The sequence below is a fragment of the Macaca mulatta genome, chromosome 19 (assembly GCF_049350105.2).
Source record: "Macaca mulatta isolate MMU2019108-1 chromosome 19, T2T-MMU8v2.0, whole genome shotgun sequence".
NCBI lineage: Eukaryota > Metazoa > Chordata > Mammalia > Primates > Cercopithecidae > Macaca > Macaca mulatta.
Window position 1 is genome coordinate 4,346,658 of NC_133424.1, and position 21,271 is coordinate 4,367,928.

Sequence of the window (21,271 nt, forward strand, 5' to 3'; positions counted from 1 at the left end):
TATGAGGAAGTGAGGCGGCGGCGTCAGAGGGTGCGGAAGGGGCCCTGGGAAAGGGCAGCCTTGGATCAGGGGCTCACCGCAAGCCTGGCATTTCAGCCAGGGCTAGAGGAGGCAGGGACACCTGGGTGAGAGGCAGAGGGCACAGCCATGCAAAGGCCCTGGGACAGCACGGCACCTGGCATGCGGGAGGAACAGAGTGAGGAGAGGAGGGCAGGGCCTTGTGGGCCTCAGGGAGGACTTTGGCACTTACCCCGAGGGAGTGGGGCCCCTGGGTGCCTGTCAAGATGGGAAAGGCAGGGTCGGCTCTGTGGGGACCCGACGCAGGGGCAGGGGAAGCCGAGACCAGGGTGTAAGCTCTGCCCCCACCCAAGCCAGATTCTACCCGAGGCCAGGCCCAGCCAGAGGAGGCAAGGCAGGAGGTTCCTGGATGTTTGTTGGGTTTTATGTTGTTTTTTGTTTTTTTTTTTTTATTGTGGTAAAATACAAAATCTACCATCTTACAGTGAGGTGGCGTTCAGTACCTTCACCACGCCGTGCAGCCACCACCTCCGATTCCAGAACATTCTCATCACCCAGAAGGCAGTCCTGTCCCCGTTACATCACCTAGTCACCCCCAGGTCCGCCTCCCCAGTTCCAGCACCCACGAACCCTCTCCCTGCCTCTGTGGATCAGCCTGTCCTGGACATTTCACAGAAGTGGGATCACAGCATGCCCTTCTGTGTCTGGCTCAGAGGAGCGTGACATCCTCAAGGTGCATCCACACTGTGGCCTGGGTCAGAGCTTCGCACCTCCTGGTGGCTGAATCTCATTCCAGCACATGGCTGGTCCCTCCCCTCACTGGGTGTTCGGTGTTCTCCGCCTCAGGTTGTCACAAATTGTGCTGCTGTGAGGCCCCGTGTGCGGGTCTCATCCTGGGTGTGTTTTACAAACGGACTGGGTGTGAGCGGGTGAGGAGAGAGGAGCTGGGGTGCCAGGTGCCTGCGCCCCTGACTGGGCACCACCTCCTGCGATCGAAGGTGCAAGGGGGAGACAGAAGCCCCTCAAGGGGGTGTGGAGATGGAGAGGCCAGGCCCCAGGTGGGGCGTGCGTAGAGCTGGGGGCTCACAGCCACGGACCCCACCTGGCAGTGGCCCTGGCCCTGCCCACCCACACTGTGTCACCCCCCGTTGTTAAATACTCAGAACGACTCTCCAGCCCTCCCCTCGCTTGAGGCCACCTCACCCCGCCCGCTGCTGGGAGGAGGGAGCCGTCAGCGCTGTTGCCGGAACACTGGGTGGCCTTTATGCTGTCAACAGTGGCCTCGGAGGCCTTCCTGGCAGGAGCGCCAGGGACCCAGGCAGACATGCAAACCCTGAGGCGAGAGGCTGCCCGGCCCTATGTCCCCTCGGGGACCCTCGAGGCCAGCTTCCCAGCACCTCTCTACAGGTGAGCCCCTCCCTCCCTGGGTGTCAGGTTACATGGGGTTTGGTTTGGGGTCTTGCATGTGTCACTCATTATTCCTAAAAGGCTCACGTGTGTGAAGTCCCCTCCAGCTCTTCCTGTTCCCCTCCAGCCTGCGGCCGCTCACTGTGGGGGCCACAGACCTGGAGACAGGCCGAGAACAAATGTGTCTGTGGCCATTTCCAAGGGCTGCAAACGCACTGGGAGCTTCGGCCACAGAAATATCCACCCTCTGAAATCCAGGCGTGTGCGGGCCTGGGCCCTTCTGTGGCTGAGGGAGTCTGTCCCACACCTCTCACAGCCCGTGGTGGCTCTGGGCAACCCCAGGCACTCCTTGGCCCCCAGTCTCTGCTTCTGTCTTCACCCGGCCTTCCTGTCTGCATCCAAGTTTCCTTCTCCTTATAAGGGCGTCAGGCACTGGATTCGGGGCCATCCTAACACGGGGTGACCTCATCTTAGCTGCATCTGCTAAAACCATTTCCAAACAAGGCCATGTCCGGAGGTTCTCAGCAGATGCAATTTTGGAGGTATGCAAGTCACCCCAATACAGTGTCTATTAGCAGTTGTTTAAACAATTATGGAATACTATGCAGCCATGAAAAAGAAGAGTGAAAGCCCTTTGCTCTATTTCCAAGGAAAGAAATTAAACCAAGATGGTGGCTGGGCATGGTGGCCCACTGTAATCCCAGCACTTTGGGAGGCTGAGACAGGAGGGTCACTTGAGCCCAGGAGTTCAAGACCAGCCTGGGCAACATAGTGAGACCCAGTTTTTTGTTTGTTTGTTTGTTTTTCTGAGACAGAGTCTCACTCTGTTGCCCAGGCTAAGGTGAAGTGGCACAATCTTGGCTCACTGCAACCTCCGTCTCCGAAGTTCAAGGATTCTCCTGTCTCAAGCCTCCTGAGTAGCTGGGACTACAGGTGTGTGCCACCATGCCCAGCTCAGTTTTGTATTTTTTTTTTTGTACAGACTCTCGTTCTTGTTGCCAGGCTGGAGTCCAGTGATGCACTCTTGGCTCACTGCAGCCTCTGACTCCCTGCTTCAAGCCTTTCTCCTGCCTCAGCCTCCCAAGTAGCTGGGATTATAGGCATATGCCACCATGCCTAGCGAATTTTTGTATTTTTAGTAAAGACGGGGTTTCACCATGTTGGCCAGGATGGTCTCGATCTTCTGACCTCATGATCTGCTCACCTTGGCCTCCCAAAGTGCTGGGATTACAGGCGTGAGTCACTGCACCCAGCTGTGAGACCCCCATCTCTATAAAAAAATTAAAAGATCAGCCAGGCTGCCGGGTGCAGTGAGTCACGCCTGTAATTCCAGTACTTTCGGAGGCCGAGGCAGGCGGATCACCTGAGGTCAGGAGTTCAAGACCAGCCTGACCAACATGGTGAAACCCCATCTCTACTAAAAATACAAAATTAGCTGGGCATGGTGGCTCATGCCAGTAATCCCAGCTACTCAGGAGGCTGAGACAGGAGAATCGCGTGAACCTGGGTGGCAGAGGTTGCAGTGAGCCGAGATGGCGCCATTGCACTCCAGCCTGGACAACAAGAGCGAAACTCTGTCTCCAAAAAAAAAAAAAAAGGCTGGGTGCACTGGCTCATGGCTGTAATCCTTGCACTTTGGGAGGCCGAGGTTGGTGGATCACGACGTCAGGAGTTTAAGATCAGCCTGGCCAAGATGGTGAAACCCCGTCTCTACTAAAAATACAAAAAAAGTCTGGGTGTGGTGGCAGGTGCCTGCAATCCCAGCTACTCAGGAGGCCAAGGCAGGAGAATCACTCGAACCCAGGAGGCGGAGGTTGTAGTGAGCCAAGATCGCACCACTGCACTCCAGCCTGGGTGACAGGGAAAGATTCCGTCTGGAAAAAAAAAAATCAACCAAGCATGGTGGCACGTGCCTGTAATGCTAGCTACTTGGGAGGCTGAGGTGGGAGGATCGCTTGCGCCCAGGAGGTCAAGGCTGCAGTGAGCCGAAATCGTGCCACTGCACTCCAGCCTAGGCGACAGAGCAAGACTCTGTCTCAAAAAAAAAAAAAAAGTGTCTCACTCGGTTGCCCAGGCTGGAGTGCAGTGGCATGATCTCGGCTCACTGCAACCTCTGCCTCCTGGGTTCAAGCGATTCTCCTGCCTCAGCCTTCCAAGTAGCTGGGATTACAGGCATGAGCCACCACGCCTGGCTAATTTTTGTATTTTTAGTAGAGACAGGGTTTCACCATGTTGGCCAGGCTGGTCTCAAACTCCTGACCTCGTGATCCACCTGCCTCGGCCTCCCACAGTGCTGGGATTACAGGCGTGAGCCACTGCGTTGGGTGCGAGACCCTATTTCTATTAAAAAAAAAAAAAATGGAGATGCGGTGGACAGGCTCCCGGAAGTGGGTAATAATGGAGGTGGGTGTACGTACCACCTGGTCCTGGAAGGAAACACCAGAAAGTAGTGAGTGGCAGGTGGGTACGGGGCCGACAGCAGTGGTGAGGGGGCCCATTTCTCATCAAATGTTATTCTGTGCTGTTTTAATTACTTTTTGTCTGTTTTGAGATGGAGTCTCTCTCACCCAGGCTGGAGTGGCACAATCTCGGCTCACTGCAACCTCCGCCTCCCAGGTTCAAGAGATTCTCCTGCCTCAGCTTCCCGAGTAGCTGGGACCACAGGTGTCCATCACCATGCCCGGCTAATTTTTGTATTTTTAGTAGAGACGGGGTTTCACCATGTTGGCCAGGCTGGTCTCGAACTCCTGGGCTCATGTGATCCACCCGCTTCAGCCTCCCAAAGTGCTGGGATTACAGGCGTGAGCCACTGCGCCCGCTCAATTTTGTGCTGTTTTAATTGCGTTTTAAAAGCTACACGTGTCTTGCAATTCATTTCAAAAGGGCGAGGTTCCCCAGATCTTGAAATTGCCTTTCTAGTGGAAAAGCCGAGTCTACGTGGTGTCCTTCAAACAGGCTCCGTAACTGGCCAGGCTACTCCCATGTTCTGTGGGCACCTGGGAGTCTAGTCAGGATTTAAGCCGAGTTCCTGCCATGAGACCTGGAACCAGGCTTTCCGTGCAGGGCACAGGTGAGATTGTTTTGAGCCCTGCCAGGCTATCTTGGGGCCAACAACCTTGTTCTCTGGGGTTCCTTGGGACATATTCCCAAGAGCAAGGCCAAAGCATAAAACATCTTTGAGTCTTTTCTCCTTTTGTTTTTGAGACAGTCTCACTCTGTCGCCAGGCTGGAGTGCAGTGGCATGATCTCGGCTCACTGCAACCTCCACTTCCCAGATTCAAGTGATTCTCCTGCCTCAGTCTCCCAAGTAGCTGGGATTACAGGCACCCCCAACCACGCCTGGCTAATTTTCGTATTTTTAGTGGAGATGGGGTTTCACCATGCTGGCCAGGCTGGTCTTGAACTCTTGACCTCAAGTGATCCACCTGCCTCAGCCTCCCAAAGTGCTGGGTTTACAGGTGTGAGCCACACACCTGGCCTAGTGCGTCCCCCAGTCCTCCCTGGGCCATGGCTCAGTGCCAGCCCCAGACCACTTCTTCCTGGTGCACCTCTGGGCCGGGGGGGGCTTCCCGAAGGAAGGGACTTGTAGGTCTTGCAGGCTGGACAAGGACTGTAGGAACCCAGGAGTAGCCAGGGCCCTCGTCCTCTTCCCCTCCCTCTTCCCCAGGCAAGAAAAGCTCAGAACAGAAAGGTTTAGTGCTGACTTGGGTGCTTGGGGTGGGACGTGTGGGGAGAGGGGGAGTCAACCTCTCTCCTCTGCCATCCACTCCCTGGGGTGAGGGATCCAGGGCTGAAGGACAGACACCAAGTGGCGAGGGAGGAAGGCCCCACGCCGTGGGCCAGGCCTCTACATCCTCCACCCTGGCAGACATCGCAAAGGGGTCACAGCACTCGCTGTAGAGACGAGCTCAGTCTCTGCCCCCTGCTCACTCTCAGTGATGACTACCTGTCCCTGGAGGGTCCCCGCTGGCCACTGGCCATCAGGCAGGCCACACGCTGGAAGTACACACCCATGGGACGCGACGCAGCTGGCCAGCTGTGGTACACAGGCCTGACCAACTCGGACACCCGGGAAGCCTGGTACAACCTGCCGTTGGACCCGGCCAGCCCCTTCCGCGAGGCCTACAACCGCTGGCACGGCTGCTACCAACGCCGTGAGCACACCATGCCATCGGGTGAGTGCCTGCCCTCCCCGCTCTGGGCACCGGGCCTGCTGGAGGGGGACAGGAATGACCGCCAGCCCCCACCCCACCGCAGCCTACACCCAGCACCTTCGGGAGACCGCCTGGCACGACCCCATCATCCCTGCCCAGTACCAGGTCCCCAGCACCCGGTGGGGGAGCACGCTGTGGAAAGACAGGCCAATCCAGGGCAAGGAATATGGTGAGGCCAAGTGCGGGGCGGGTCCCCGGGAAGCCTGGGGGACGAGGCCACCTAGGCCAGCGTAAAACCGCCAGGGAGGTCTGGGAGCCCCTTGCTGGCCAATGGCGAGGAGGTGGGGGCACAGAGTGACCCGGGTACCATCTACAGTCATCAACAGGAACCGGTACGGGGTGGAGCCGCTATGGAGGGCATCAGACTACGTGCCCTCCCTGTCGGCACCCCAGCGCCCGCCTGGCACCACCCAGAACTACCGGGAGTGGGGTCTGGAGCCGTACTGCCCCTCCACCTGCCAGCGGCCCCTGCCTTCCTCCACGCCCATGCCCCGATAAACGCATGCCCCGACGCACCCACTGTCTTTCTGCACCCAGATGAGGGGGCACTAACCTCGTCCCGGGGACCAGAGGCTTGGGGCAGAGGCAGATGCTGGGCTCGCCGGCTGCCCACAACTAGGGCAGGGCTGTGATGCCCAGGCTACCCCTGCCCAGGGACCCCCAGGCAGACAGGAGCCAGGCCGCCGTTACCTCTTTATTCGCTGCCAGCAGAGTCCACCAAGCCTACTGGGCAGTCCTGCTGCCCACCACGGCGGCGTCCAGACCCAGCCCACCACCCCATGACGGGGTCTCCTCTAGGTCCCAGCCGTCCTGAGGGGGCCCTGGCAGCATCTGGAGCCCCCCAGGCCAGAGGTGAGGGGTGAACTGGACCGAACTCAGGATGAGGGTTCCCCCAGATCCTTCTGGGATTCCTACTTCCTGCCGAGAGGGGCACCCCAAATCCTCCAGAGGGCTGGGCTGGAGTTGAGAATGGGGCACCCTCAAAGCCCAGGGGTCCCTGCAAGCCCCTGCATTCACAAGGCCCTGGCGGGCCTCCCTGCTGCCCTCACCCGACCCCATCCCCGGGAGTGGGGCGAGGATGGAGGGTGGGTCCAGAGGAGAGCTAGGGGCAGTGGGGGCTTCTCCTCGAGGCCCCGGGGGACATCCTCGCGGTTCCCTTGACAGGTGCAGGAGACCATCGGGAATCAGGGCCGGGTGTCAGGGTCCCCTGCAAGGGAGGGGTGGAAATGGCATTAGGGAGGGTGGGGTGCGGCCCACACCCACCCCCACCCCGGTGTGGTCAGTCTCTGGGGAGGGAGGGGTGCGCCGGGACTCACAGCGTCGCAGGCGGATGGGCCACAGCAGGAGGCTGCAGAGACACAGGGCAGCGGCCACACCCACACCGCCCGTCACGGCCACCATCGCCCAGTGGTAGAAGCTCACGCAGGCCCTGCAGCAGAGCTCCGAGCTGTGGGAGGAGGTGGGGGCTAAGTAGGCACCGCGGGGACCCCGCACCCCAGCTAAACCTGTTCCTCCCCTCCCACCCGAGGGCGGCTCCGTCCTGTCCAAGCCAGGAGCTGGGGTCCCTGCAACTCACTCCCTCCTGTCCCACACCCAACAGTTGGGCCAGTCCTGTCGGCCCTGCCTCCAGCGTCCATCCCGAATCCACTACGTCTCCCCGTCCCTGTCTCCCCATGTCCAGCTCCAACACAGCCCACCTGCACCCGCCCAGTCCCCTCCTCCCTGGTCCCAGGCTCCACCCTGTCCCCCACCAGCTGTCCTCCCGGCAGCGACCACCAGAGGGCGTCTTTGAGCGCCTGGGTCAGGGCCTGTCCCTCCTCTGCCCACAGATCTCCATGGCTCCCACTGTCCTCGGGGTCAAAGCCCAAGTCCTCCCCATGGCCCACCAGGCCCTGCACGACCTGCCCCATCCCCTCCTTGCCCTCCCCTCCTCCCTCTGCTCCAGCCACACGGGCCTCCTCCCTGTTCCTCCAACACGCCAGCTGTGGTCCTGCCCAGGGCTTTGGCCTGGAACGCTCTGACATCCTGCAGGTGTCAGGTCCATGTCACCTCCTCCAAGAAGCCCTCCCTGGCTTCCTGCCCTGGCTGGCCAGGCTTCTCTGAGCGTTCACCTTTACACACCACCCACGCCCATCCCAACCACACATTCACCTCTGTGACTATTCACAGGGCTGGCTCTGCCCCAGGCCCAGACCAGCTTTGGTTTCCAGGCCCTGAGCCTCTACAGGCATGAATGCTGTGATGCCGTGGTCTAGAACCATCCGTGTCTGAACCCTGAGTTCTATGGGTCTGGGTTACACAAACTCGGGGCTCCCTTCCAGCTGGGTCCACCCCCGATAGATTTCTGTACAGTGTTTTCAGCACTGCACACACAGACCCAGCGTTTGTTGAATGAATAAATGAAGTGCTCAGTGGAAGAAATGAGAGGTCGCCCTGGTCTATGACTCTCATTGGGGCAGGTGTCTTTGGTCCACAGCTGGATGCCCAGACCCAGAACACTGCTGGGCACACAGCAGGCGCTCAATACCCTCTTACTGAACAAACGAATAGATGAAGGAAAGAATGAATGAATGAACAGCGGCACTTACGGGCAAGGGTGCAGGCTCTGGATGGCCATGACTGCCAGCCCGTTGGCCACCTTATCCGAGAAGCTCATGGAGCCGTACACGAACGCTCCGCTGTTCTGTGGAGACACAGGCAAGGTGGTCAGCATGCATCCCGAGATCTAGGCCCCGGCCTCCCCAGCCCCAGCCCGGCTACCAGCCCTACCGTGTGGGGACCGATGAGGTCAGCCGTCATGGCCAGCGAGGTGACGAGGATGGTGGCACAGCCAGCACCCAGCAGCACAGCCGCTGCGTATACGGCCACGCCCAGCCCCTCTGCCAGCGCCACCCAGGCAGCAAAGGCCAGGATCACCAGGAGGCCCAAGAAGTAGGTCATCTGTAGGGACAGCCCCGGGGTCAGGCCCATACCACTGGGTGCCCCCAAGCCTGGTGCTGGCCCTCTCTGGTCTTCAACCTGCCACCCCTACCTCCAACCCCAGCAAACAAGGGGCATGAGCTGGATGGTCCCTCAGGAGCCCGGGCTCTGGCCCTGGACAAGTCCGAGGCTCAGCAGACCCTCCATGCCAGTGCTGTGCTTTCTGTCCACGCCGTAGCGGCTGCAGACACGTGGCTACTCTGCCTAAAGGCAGGTCAGTTACAACGAAAGCAAACGACGGACTCGGCTCAGTCCCCGCGGCCACATTTCACGCCTTCAGTGGCTGCACAGGGTGGACAGAAAGCACCAGAGCTCTGCAGCCTCGAGAGTATGAACTTGAGACATGCAGAAGCCAGGGTCCCAGCATTCCTCGTTCCCAGATCCGGGGCTTTTTTTTTTTTTTTTTTGAGACGGAGTCTCGCTCTGTTGCCCAGGCTGGAGTGCAGTGGCGCGATCTTGGCTTACTGCAACCTCCACCTCCCAGGTTCATGCCATTCTCCTGCCTCAGCCTCCCGAGTAGCTGGGACTACAGGCGCCCGCCACTGCGCCTGGCTAATTTTTTTTTTTTTTTGTATTTTTGGTAGAGACGGAGTTTCACCGTGTTGGCCAGGATCTCCTGACCTCATGATCCTCCCGCCTTGGCCTCCCAAAGTGCTGGGATCACAGGCGTGAGCCACCGCGCCCGGCCTAGATCCAGGGCTTCTACAAGGCGGGAACTCAGAGGCCTGGAAGCATCCAAGGCTGGAACCCGGAGTGGGTGGAACCTCGGCTGCAGGGCACCCCGTCCTCCGCCCCGGTCCCCGTGCACTCACGTTCCGCCCAATTCTCTTGTTGATGGGCTTCATGAGGAAGGAGGAGAAGAAGCCACTGAGGTACATCACCAGGGGAATGGTAGCGATGAACTTCTGCGGGGGCAGAGCCAGGCACAGCTTGTCAGTCATGGCTCGCCAGGCTGGGGCCGTCCCATCCCAGCATCCCCACCCCAACCCACTCACCTTGGGCAGGTGGAGGGAGTAGGTGAGGTACATGGCCATGTAGGTCTGGGACAGGTTCACGATGAGCCTGGTGGTCATGTACAGCACGCCCACCTGTGGGCGGACAGAGGGACTGGCAGGGATCAGGAGGGCCTTCTCCACTCCCACCAGCAGGGGGCACCGGGGCCGGGGTGGGCGCGCCCTGCAGCTGGCATTTGATCCATTGGTCGTGACTGCCCAGTGGGGTGGGCCGGGGGAGGAGAGCGGCGCTTGATGAGTGATGTCTGCCCCGGGTGTGGGCTGCACCAGCGGCCGCGTGTGCTCTGTGTCTGGACGCAGCTTGCCCCACAGAGCAAAGGCCCGGTGGGTGGGAGAGGAGGTCCAGCCAGCCCCGCCGCCCCCAGCACGCACCTGGTAGAAAGCTGGCTCCCGGAGCCAGTGCTTCCAGAGCAGCAGGGGCTGGGCGACGGCGGGGGCCAACAGGGGGGTGTGCTCGCCCGGCTCCTCCACGTGCGGCCGGCGCCTCTCCCGGGTGCCCAGGTGGAACAGCAGTGAGAACACGGCGCCGACACCCACCACCAGCAGGGACAGGTTCTGGGGACCCGGCGGAAGCGGTCAGTGGCGGCTGGCCCAGCCCCTATCCCTGGCTTGAGGACTTCAGGCGACCCACCCGGGCTCCAGCTCACCCGGAACATAGGCACGTCCTGGCCCCCCAGCTGGTCGCCGATGTCGATGTCCTGGGTGGGCTCCACCCGTGACGAGCCCTGCAGGTGCAGCAGGAGCCAGGCGGCGCCGTAGACGGTGATGTTGGCCACCACGGTGAACGCGTACCTGGCGGACAGGCAGGCAGGGACTCAACGAGACGCCAGGACCCCGGGCCACTTCTTCCCCGCGTGGCCGCACCGTCAAAGCAGCCTGGGGAACCCCTGACTGGTGGGTGATTCTAGCCACCGTCACACTGTGGCCTCCAGGAAGCCCATGCTGGCCTCCATTTCCCCAGCCCACACATTATCTAACGCAGGACAGCTGTGACCCGCAACTCCCTGCTTCGTGCCTAGGACCAGGGTGCAGTGGCTCAGCCAAGCGGAGTCCACGCTACAACCCAAAAGTCTGAGAACCCAGAGACTCAGAAGCCGGAATTCGAGAATTCTTCCCCAGATGCTGGACGGCTACAGGGCGAGGGCTCCCTGGTCTAGAAGCATCCAGGCCGGCCCCTGCCCGCAGCCCGGCCAGGCATGGAGCCCCCCAGGGGGGGCCTCAGAATCCCACCACGAATCAGTTTCTTTCTGAAAGCGGGAACCGGCTGGGCGCGGTGGCTCAAGCCTGTAATCCCAGCACTTTGGGAGGCCGAGACGGGCGGATCACGAAGTCAGGAGATCGAGACCATCCTGGCTAACCCGGTGAAACCCCGCCTCTACTAAAAATACAAAAAACTAGCCGGGCGAGGTGGCGGGCGCCTGTAGTCCCAGCTACTCGGGAGGCTGAGGCAGGAGAATGGTGTGAACCCGGGAGGCGGAGCTTGCAGTGAGCTGAGATCTGGCCACTGCACTCCAGCCTGGGGGACAGAGCGAGACTCCGTCTCAAAAAAAAAAAATGAAAGCGGGAACCATGCCACCTCCAGAGGCCACGTGAGCACAGCAGGAGGTCAGCTGGCAAAGCGATGGCACGTAGGAAGTGCCTGGGGTCTGGTCCCGGTCAGCTGGGGCCCTCAGGGGCCCTGGGCATTGGGCAACCCGTGTCGTTAGCGCCTGCACCTGTCTCATGGCCATAATGGGGAACTCAGATCCGGGGGTGGGGAGGAGGCCAGAGTAGGTGGAGCTGGTGATGCACGGTCAGATGTGGAGACAGGAGCTCCCCCGACACAGAGGCGCTGTGTGGACCCTGGCTTTGGGCACTAGCTGGGGGCAAGCCCTCCTCTGGAGCACGTGGGAGAGAACAGTTCCCACCTCACAGGGAGGGTTAAGGAAGTTGAGATTCATGTTAAGGGCCTAGAACTATGCCAGGCACACATCAGGTGCGCAATACATCATCCTCGTAACCAGAAGAAGCTCTTCCTGTGCCCCTAGCAAGTGAGTGGATAAGCCGGGCACCTGCCGCACCCAGGTGTAACAGAAAGAATTTTTTTTTTTTTTTTTTTGACGGAGTCTCGCTCTGTCGCCCAGGCCGGAGTGCAGTGGCGCAATCTCGGCTCACTGCAAGCTCCACCTCCCAGGTTCAGGCCATTCTCCTGCCTCAGCCTCCCGAGTAGCTGGGACTACAGGCGCCCGCCACCTCGCCCGGCTAATTTTTTGTATTTTTAGTAGAGACGGGGTTTCACCGGGTTAGCCAGGATGGTCCTGATCTCCTGACCTCGTGATCCACCCGCCTTGGCCTCCCAAAGTGCTGGGATTACAGGCGTGAGCCACCGCGCCTGGCCAACAGAAAGAATTCTAAGGCAGCCCCAGAGAGGCCTGCCCGTCCCATCCCCTCCCTGTGGCAGCAGGACCTGTAAGTCTGCCATGGACATTACTACCAGGATGTAGCCGGGGCTAAGTGGCGTTCTATGGCAGAGGGAAAGGGACTTTGCAGACATGTTCTAACCAAAGACCTTGGTCAGCTCGGACATATCCACAGGGAGATTACTGGTCAAACGCGGTGGCTCATGCCTGTCATCCTAGCACTTTGGGAGGCCGAGGAGGGCAGATCACTGAGGTCAGGAGTTCGAGACCAGCCTGGCCAACACGGTAAAATCCCATCTCTACTAAAAATACAAAAATTAGCCGGGTGTGGTGGCGGGCACCTGCAGTCCCAGCTATTTGGGAGGCTGAGGCAGGAGAATCGCTTGAACTCGGGAGGCGGAGCTTGCAGTGAGCCGAGATGGCGCCACTGCACTCCAGCCTGGGTGACAGAGTGAGACTCTTGTCTCAAAAAAAAAAAAAAAAAAACAGGCCAGGCACAGTGACTCACACCTGTAATCCCAGCACTCTGGGAGGCCAAGGCAGGCAGATCACCTGAGGTCAGGAGTTTGAGACCAGCCTGGCCAACATGGTACACGGGGAAACTCTGTGTCTATTAAAAATACACACACACACACAAAAAATTAGCTGAGATCGTACCACTGCACTCCAGCCTGGCTGACAGAGCGAGATTCTCTCGAGGGGAGACTACTGTGGGTGGGCCTGGCCAAATCAGGCCATCCTTTGGGAGAGAGGACTTAGGACTTCTTGGGATCAGAGATTCCCCCTGCTGGCCTCAGAAGCAGCAGCCGGCCACCATGATCTGCACAGGTGCAAGACGGCAAATTCCGCCACCAACCACGTGAGCACAGAGGAGGGACCGCCCCCAGCCTTCCCTAAAACCCTAACCCTGGACAACCCCTTGAATGCAGGCTCAAGACAGACCCTGAAGCACAACACCCCTCTCCCCCCAGCTCAGCCATGGAGACTCCTGACCCCCAAAAACTGTGACAGGAGAAATGTGTGATGGCCGAGTGTGGTGGCTTACACCTATAATCCCAGCACTTTGGGAGGCCAAGGCAGGAGGATCGCTTGAGCCCAAGAGTTCAAGACCAGCCTGGGCAATATAGTGAGACCCCATCTCTACAAAACCTTTAAAAAACAGCTGGATGTGGTGGCACACTCCTGTAGTCCCAGCTACTCAGGAGGCTGAGGCAGGAGGATCACTTGAGCCCAGGAGGTTGAGGCTGCAGTGAGTCGAGATCACACCACTGCACTCCAGCCTGGGCAACAGAGTGAGACCCCCCTCTCCAAAAAATAAACATAAGGCCGGGCGCGGTGGCTCAAGCCTGTAATCCCAGCACTTTGGGAGGCCGAGACAGGCGGATCACAAGGTCAGGAGATTGAGACCATCCTGGCTAACCCAGTGAAACCCCGTCTCTACTAAAAAATACAAAAAATTAGCCGGGTGAGGTGGCGGGCGCCTGTAGTCCCAGCTACTCGGGAGGCTGAGGCAGGAGAATGGGGTAAACCTGGGAGGCGGAGCTTGCAGTGAGCTGAGATCCGGCCACTGCACTCCAGCCTGGGCAACAGAGTGAGACTCCATCTCAAAAATAAAAAAAATAAAAATAAAAAATAAACATAAAAGACTGCCTGGTCTCGAGCAGCCGAGTCTCTGGCCACTCGTTACGTGGCCCCACTGACTGATACACCAAGCCAGGGCCCACCCTGCCCACGGGGGAGGGTGCCCAGGCTCCCACCTGAGTGCTGTGAGCTCCACCTTCTCATGGTCGTTGGTGACGAGCTCCGGGATGAGGCTGAGGTGGGAGATCTGTGTGGAGGCCCAGCCGAACTGGAAGATCACGATGAACGGGCCATAGTAGAGGAGGGCAGCCCACTCGGGCGTGGCCGCCCCGCAGCCCAGGCAGGGGCTGAAGATGAAGGGGAAGGACAGCAGGACGCAGACGGTGCCTGTGGACGGGTGGGGTGGTCAGTCATGGGGCCGTCCCGCACCAGCCAGGGCTCCCAGGGTGGGGACACAGAGAGAGGAGAGAGGGAAACCGAGGCGCAGACGGAGACACCCCCCCATGCACACAGTCACGCAGGAGGGAGGGTCTGCAGCCGGGGTCCCCCAGGCTTATGGCCCTGGTGACAAAAGGGGAATTTGATACCAGGTACCTGGGCTCAGCCTGTAAGTCAGAAGAACCCGGGTGCAGGGGGTCCCCCGGAAACCTGCCCCCAACAGGTGCCCCGGTTACAGCCACAGCCTCCCGCGGCTCCTCCCCCTCAGCCACTGAGAAGCCTCCCATGGGGCCTCGGGAAGCGGGAGGCCCAGGTAGGGCTGGGCGGGGCTGGGCTGGACCCTGCCCTCCTTGAGCTCCGCTGTCCCTGTCAGCTCCTAAGGTGACCACTCCCTATAACACTGTGGCGTCCAGGCCTCCAGGGACATTCTGGAAATAGCACTTGCCCCCAACCCGAGATCTGCTGTGCCAAGCCCTGGTTCTTCACATCCTCAGAAAAAACCCCTAAGATACCTTGGAACAAATGTAAGATCCTCCCTGCCGCCCACGGGGCCCTTTGCGACCTGCCCTGTTCCCTCTGTGCCCTGTCCTGCCCTGCCCTCTCCCTCTTCTCTCTCTGCTCCAGCCATGCACGTCTCCTCACTGTTCCGCCAACACCCCAGGCGGTCCTGCCCCAGGGCCTTTGCATGGACGTGCCTCTGCCTGGAGCTTTCTCTCACATCTTAGCAAGACCGGCTTATTTTCACCTCTGGGTTCAACGGGAGTGTCACCTCCTCAAACACCTCTCTCCTGGCCCTTGCAGCTCCTACTTCACCCTTCAGCGCACCAGGGAATTCTCTGTCTGTCTGTCTGCCAGCTTCCTGCCGGCTTTCCTCTGCAGACAGCAGCTTCTGAGGGGCCTGGGGAGACCCAGTATGGAACTCGGGCACTTCAATATCTCCATTTTTTTAGAGAGACAGTCTTGCTCTGTCGCCCAGGCTGGAGTGCACTGGCGAGATCTTGGCTCACTGTAACCTTTGCCTCCGGGTTCAAGTGATTCTCATGCCTCAGCCTCCCGAGTAGCTGGGACTACAGGCACCTGCCACCACGCCCAGCTAATTTTTGTATTTTTAGTAGAGACAGGGTTTCACCATGTTGGCCAGGCTGGTCTCCAACGCCTGACCTCAGGTGATCCACCTACCATGGCCTCCCAAAGTGCTGGGATTATAGGAGTGAGCCACTGCACCCGGCCTTTTTTTTTTTTTTTTTTTTTTTAATTGAGACAGAGTCTCACTCTGTGGCCCAGGCTGGAGTACAGATCTCAGCTCATTGCAGCCTCCGCCTCCCGGGTTCAAGTCATTCTCCCACCTCAGCCTCCCATGTAGCTGGGATTACAGGCGCCCGCCACCATATCCAGCTAATGTTGGTAGGGATGGAGTTTCACCACGTTGGCCAGGCTGAACTCGAACTCCTGGCCTCAAGTGATCCACCTGCCTCAGCCTCCCAAAGTGCTGGGATGACAGGCGTGAGGCACCGTACAGGCTGTTCCTTCACTATCTTCTGAGCAGTGAAAAACAATAGTGGCTCTGACACAGCCTAGAGACGTGGGTGTCATGATCCTCATTTTCCAGATGGGAAAACTGAGGCCCCTAGAGTGAGCCGGAGCCAGGCTCCTTCCCCGCAGCCCTGTACTCCTCTCCTCCCAGCCTGGGGCACCTGGAAGGGCCCCTGTACCACCAAGCCTGGCGGCGGGACCTCCTTCCTCCCTCCAGGCTCCAGAGATGATGTCATCCCCAGACGCTGGGCCAGCCCCCAGAGAACTGGAATGGGGAAGTGAAACCAAAGGCAGCCTCTGCTGCTGGCTTCCCTGGAACTAGGGTCTGGGAGGGTTTGCGCGGATTCCCGGGGTCCTGGCGGGGTCATCCGGGGGCAGAGCATGAACTGTGGACTCCGGTGAGAAGGTCTCTTCCTGGCCGGACTCCCTGTTCCTGCTGGCCAGTCTGGGTTAACCATTGCTGGGGCCAGGCTGCCTGGCAGGGGGAGCTTGGGCAAGTGACTGTGCCTCTCTAGGCCTTAGTTTTCAGAAAGCAGGGATCGTGGCCAGGAGTGGTGGCCCATCCCTGTAATCCCAGCACTTTGTGAGGCTGAGGTGGGAGGATCGCTTGAACCCAGGAGGTCGAGGCTACAGCGAGTCATGATCGTGCCACTGCACTCCAGTCTGGGCGACAGAGCGAGACCTTGTCAAGAAAAAAAAAGAAAGAAAAAAACAATGAAAAGAAATGAAACAAAAAGAGAAAGAAAGGAAAAGAAGAGGCTGGGTGCGGTGGCTCACGCCTATAATCCCAGCACTTTTGGGAGGCCGCGGCAGATAGATCACCTGAGGCCAGGAATTCGAGACCAGCCTGACCAAATTGGTGAAACCCTGCCTCTACTAAAAATACAAAAATTAGCCGGGCGTGGTGGCACACGCCTGTAGTCCCAGCTACTCGGGAGGCTGAGGCAGGAGAATCGCTTAAACCCAGGAGGCAGAGGTTGCAGTGAGCCGAGATCACGCCACTGCCTTCCAGCCTGGGAGACAAATCAAAACTCCATCTCAAAAAAAAAAAAAAAAAGATTGGCCGGGCGCGGTGGCTCAAGCCTGTAATCCCAGCACTTTGGGAGGCCGAGACGGGCGGATCACTAGGTCAGGAGATCGAGACCATCCTGGCTAACACAGTGAAACCCCGTCTCTACTAAAAAATACAAAAAACTAGCCGGGCGAGGTGGCGGGCGCCTGTAGTCCCAGCTACTCAGGAGGCTGAGGCAGGAGAATGGCGTGAACCCGGGAGGCGGAGCTTGCAGTGAGCTGAGATCCGGCCACTGCACTCCAGCCTGGGCGACAGAGCGAGACTCCGTCTCAAAAAAAAAAAAAAAAAAAAAGACAAAGAAGGGTAGTGAAAGTTCCTGCCCATGGGGACGTGGTGGCTCACACCTGTAATCCCAGCACTCTGGGAGGCTGAGACAGGCAGATCACTTGAGGTTAGGAGTTCAAGCCCAGCCTGCACAATATGGTGAAACCTTGTCTCTACTAAAAATAAAAAAATTAGGCGGCTTTGGTGGCACGTGCGTATAATCCCAGCTACTTGGGAGGCTGAGGCACGAGAATCATTTGAATCCGGGAGGCGGAGGTTGCAGTGAGCCGAGATCCCGCTACTGCACTCCAGCCTGAGCAACGGAGTGAGACTCTGTCTCAACAATAACAAAAAACAAAAAGAAAGTTCCTGCCCCACAGGCTGCTGTGAGGATAGAGTTCACGTGTGGCACCAGCAAAAGCTCCATCTACTCTGAACCACTTCCTGCTTCCGCAGCTTCAAAGTGAGGACTGGTCCTACCTTTTCTACAGCTGCTTCTGCTACTTGGAATGTGCCTCTCCACACACTCCTACCCATCCTTCAATATCTCAAAGCTAATGTCCTTCCTTCTGAAGCCCATTTGTGCCACCTGCCCACCCACAGGAGTGTTTGTGTCTGAGTCTGAGGGTCCTCTCAGGATTGGGGGGGAGCCCCCCAGGACTTGTTAAGGGGCAAAGCGAGTCCTTAGCCACCAGCCCCAGACTTGGGGGTGAAATACAGAAGTGGGTGCCATTGCCACAGTGACCTTCACTCAAGTCACCTGCTCAGGCATCAAGAGCGGCTGCCTGGGCTTCTGCTCCCAACAGACCCTCCAGGCCCACCCAGGCAGCCCCCGACTCTCAGCTCCCGGGGCAGGTGCCCCCTCCCCAAGGCGGGGAAGAGGGGTGATGTTGGAGGCCTTGGTGTCCAATTGGAACACCCGTTCCCAAAAGCCTGCTTTGGAAAAACATAAAGCCTTCAGTTACTTTTTCTGTTTGTTTTCTTGTTTGGGTTTGTTGTTGTTGTTTGTTTTGTTTTAGACAGACTCTCGCTGTGTCTGGAGTGCAGTGGCGTGATCTCCGCTGACTACAGCCTCTGCCTCCCAGGTTCAAATGATTCTCCCGCCTCAGCCTCCTAAGTAGCTGGGATTATAGGCACGTGCCACCACACTCAGCTAATTTTTGTATTTTGGTAGAAACAGGGTTTTGCCATGTTGGCCAGGTTGGTCTCAAACTCCTGACCTCAGGTGAGGAGGCCTCCCAAAGTGCTGGGGTGACAGGAGTGAGCCACCGTGCCCGCCCTGCCCAGAAATTATCTTGTGCATCTGTCAAAGAGCTTATCCAACTATTATGATCAAAGAGGAATTTGGAGCCCTGGGCTCCACTCAGGTCCCCTCCCAGCCGGTCCCCTCCCTGTCTGCTGCCACCTCAGGTGACCCAGGAATAGCCCAGACATAGGAAACATGAAAATCCAGTCCTCACGTTGTGCCTCCTGCTGGGCCTGCGCCCTCAGACCACTGGAGATCCACTGCCTCTTGCAAAAAATGTCAACACCCAGAGCCTGGGGCCAACCACCCACCTCAGTCATTGTTCCCAAGGGTGAGGAGGCACCGGCCTGCCCCTCCTGCAGCCTGGAATTCCAAGAACTGAGCAAGATTCCTAGCCCTGCCTCCTGAAATGCCCTGTGTGTCCCAAATGCCAGGACGCAGCCGGCACTTTTGTGAGGGCAAGAAAAGCAGGGAAGGAGGCCGGCTAATCTTCAGGCCCAGGGTCCGGGCGGGGAGAGGAGGGCCGCTGGAAGGCAGTCCTGCAGTCTTATCGATGGGCACCGGGGCAGGGTAACCCAGCCCATGACGCCGGCCTCCTGCCCTCCCAAGAGCCCTCTCTAATCAGGGCACCTCCCCCAGACCTAGGGGAATCCCTGACCCTGGCCAGACAGACAGAGGCAATGCAAGAAGAGGGCAGAGACCCCTGACCCTCCAGTCCCACCCAGGCGGCTCCCAACTCTCAACTCCGGGGCAGCACCCTCCAACCGCCCACGCACCAGGTTGCCCTGGCAGGACAGATAGAGACAGGAGGCTCTAGGCAGCCTGACTGTCCCTCAGCCATAGCTGTCCCGGTTGGTCACCCTAATAGATGAGCTCAGGCTAGACAGACTGAGAGGAGGCACCACCAACCCTCCAAAGGGTTCAGGGCGGCCCGAGAGGTCAAAGGCATTGACACTAGGAAGTCATGTAGTCAGATGGTGAAGGCCCTGCAGGTCAGACGGCAGCTCTGAGGCAGACAGACAGGGGAGGCTGGGCCAAGGGACAGACAAAAGGGATACGGGGCAGTTAAGCAGACACACAGGGGAGGCTCACGGCTCAGGCAGATAGAGAGGCCCTGCACGGTTGGACAGATGGGGGAGGCCCTGCACAGAGAGATGGGGGCGGCTCAGGCCATGGGCAGAAAGACGGGGGAGGCTGGATGGTGGGATAGGCAGGGGAGGTTCAGGAGTGACACCACAGAGGGACCACTGGGTAGTCAGACAGAGGCGGGAGGCTCAGGCCACAGAACAGACAGAGGAGTGAAGACTCAGCTCATGGGGCAGACACACAGGGAAGACTCAGGCCCCAGGCAGGCAGACAGAGGGGACAGGGTGGTGGGACTGATGGAGGAGGCTCAGGCCATGGGCACAGACAGACAGGCAGGGAAGGTTCTGGCCATGGGACAGACAGAGGGGTGAAGACTCAGCCCATAGGGCAGAGAAATAGGGAGGTTAAGGCCGTGGACAGACAGTGCAGGGGGGCTCGGGCCACCGGACAGACAGACCGAGGGGAGACTCCGATCCCGGGCAGGCAGACGGGGTGGCGGGTCAGAGGGAGGAGGCTGCCGGGTCGCGGAGTCTCGGAGAGACTGCCTGACAGGTGGCGGGGCCGGGACGCTTACCGACCAGGTGCCAGGCCTTGCGCGGGCCGTAGCGGGGGCAGCAGCCGGCGGCGCGGTCGGCCTCGTAGCCCACGAGGGGTGTGCACAGCCCGTCGGCCACCTGGCCCAGCAGAAGCAGCAGCCCCGCGCCGCGGGAGCTGTAGGCGCGCACCGAGTGCAGGTAGAGCAGCAGGTAGGTGAACCACATGGACGCGCACAGGTCGTTGAGGAAGTGGCCCACGGCGTAGCTCAGCCGCGCCACCAGGGACAGCGGCCGCCGGGACGGCGCCGCTCCGGCCGCTGGGGGTCCCGGGCCCATTGCGGCGCCGGGCACGCGCCCCCCACCCCCGGGCTCCGCGGAGGGTACCGGGGCCAGGCCTTCGGGGGTGCCGTCGGGAGAGGCGCCGGGGACGCCCAACACGCACCGGGCACTCCGCACTCCGCGCCCCGCTCTCCTCCGGCCGCACCCGCACCAGCGTCTGCGGCGTCCGCCCCAGGCTCGACTCTGCGGCTGCCGGGCCCCAGAGCCCGGAGACTGCGCCGGGCGGGGAGGGGCGGGGCGGTTCCGGTGCCTGAGCCAATCGGAGCCGCGTCCCGGGGAACCGCAGCCAATCGCCAAAGAGAGCGGAGAGGGGCGTGGCCGCAGGGCTGGTTCCGTCTCTACGCCGGGCGCCCGTGCGGTCCTAGCGCCCGCCGGGTATGAGGGCGACCCCCGAGCGCTCCGCGTCAGTGGCCGGCACCCCCATAGACTGGGGAGGGAAATGTACCAGGGGGCACCGCCGGCTCCCACCCAGACCCCGCCTCCAGGCCCGCGCCACCCCAGTCCACCCGGAGCTGGACGGCCCAGCGGGCTGGGGTGGAGCGGGTGGGATGGGCTCTGGGTTTGGGGTCGCGGGGAGGTCTGAGCCCGAGCTGGCCTCGGGGTCCGCTGACTTCCCGACCTAGAGAGACTGGATCGGGAGAGGACGCAACAACACTAATTGGTTACTAACGGTAATAATAGGGGTAATCAACATAATGGTACCAGCTGGCCTTTAACGAGCGTTGCCTGCCAAAAGCCCCACGTGGTGGAGCAAATTTTACTCCCATTTTACAGGCGAGGAACGGAGTTGCCCGGGGCGCGCAGTGAGTCAGGCGCCCGTGACTCCGAGGCCTGTGCGCGCGACCCTCCCCCTCCAACCAACGTCCTCCCTCGAACGGGTCACCGGACTGAGGGTTTCAAGTTCCTCCAAGGAGTGCGGGCGGTTCCCACTACCTCAGGCCCTACTCCTTCCAGCGGCATTTTCTCTTCTTTCCTCTTTTTATTTATTTTAGAAACAGGTTTTGAGGCCGGGCGCGGTGGCTCACGCCTGTAATCCCAGCACTTTGGGAGGCCGAGATGGGCGGATCACGAGGTCAGGAGATCGAGACCATCCTGGCTAACATGGTGAAACCCCATCTGTACTAAAAATACAAAAAATTAGCCGGG

General features: G+C 59.7%; 2 protein-coding genes across 4 annotated transcripts; one reads left to right on the plus strand and one right to left on the minus strand.

The window, feature by feature from the left end:
* The first annotated feature begins 502 nt into the window (after positions 1-502).
* TEKTIP1 (tektin bundle interacting protein 1) lies at positions 503-8,060 on the plus strand. 2 transcript variants are annotated; one of them, XM_028839228.2, is made up of 4 exons: positions 503-1,425; positions 5,362-5,600; positions 5,683-5,808; positions 5,956-8,060. In XM_028839228.2, the coding sequence occupies exons 1-4, from the start codon at positions 1,283-1,285 to the stop codon at positions 6,135-6,137; spliced, it is 690 nt and encodes a 229-aa protein (XP_028695061.2). In that variant the 5' UTR covers positions 503-1,282; the 3' UTR covers positions 6,138-8,060. The 2 variants fall into 2 exon arrangements, with proteins under 2 accessions (XP_028695061.2, XP_077835288.1); XM_077979162.1 differs by having other exon boundaries at positions 1,106-1,425; positions 5,362-5,808.
* MFSD12 (major facilitator superfamily domain containing 12) lies at positions 6,321-20,316 on the minus strand. Of its 2 annotated transcripts, none has more exons than XM_077979113.1 (10): positions 19,852-20,316; positions 13,788-13,998; positions 10,279-10,423; positions 10,004-10,186; positions 9,614-9,706; positions 9,431-9,523; positions 8,409-8,579; positions 8,228-8,322; positions 6,956-7,086; positions 6,321-6,846 (listed from the first exon to the last, which is right to left on the minus strand). In XM_077979113.1, exons 1-10 carry the CDS (start codon positions 20,120-20,122, stop codon positions 6,824-6,826), a joined length of 1,416 nt encoding a protein of 471 aa, XP_077835239.1. In that variant the 5' UTR covers positions 20,123-20,316; the 3' UTR covers positions 6,321-6,823. The 2 variants fall into 2 exon arrangements, with proteins under 2 accessions (XP_077835239.1, XP_014977945.3); XM_015122459.3 differs by having other exon boundaries at positions 19,825-20,316.
* Positions 20,317-21,271: the final 955 nt, after the last annotated feature.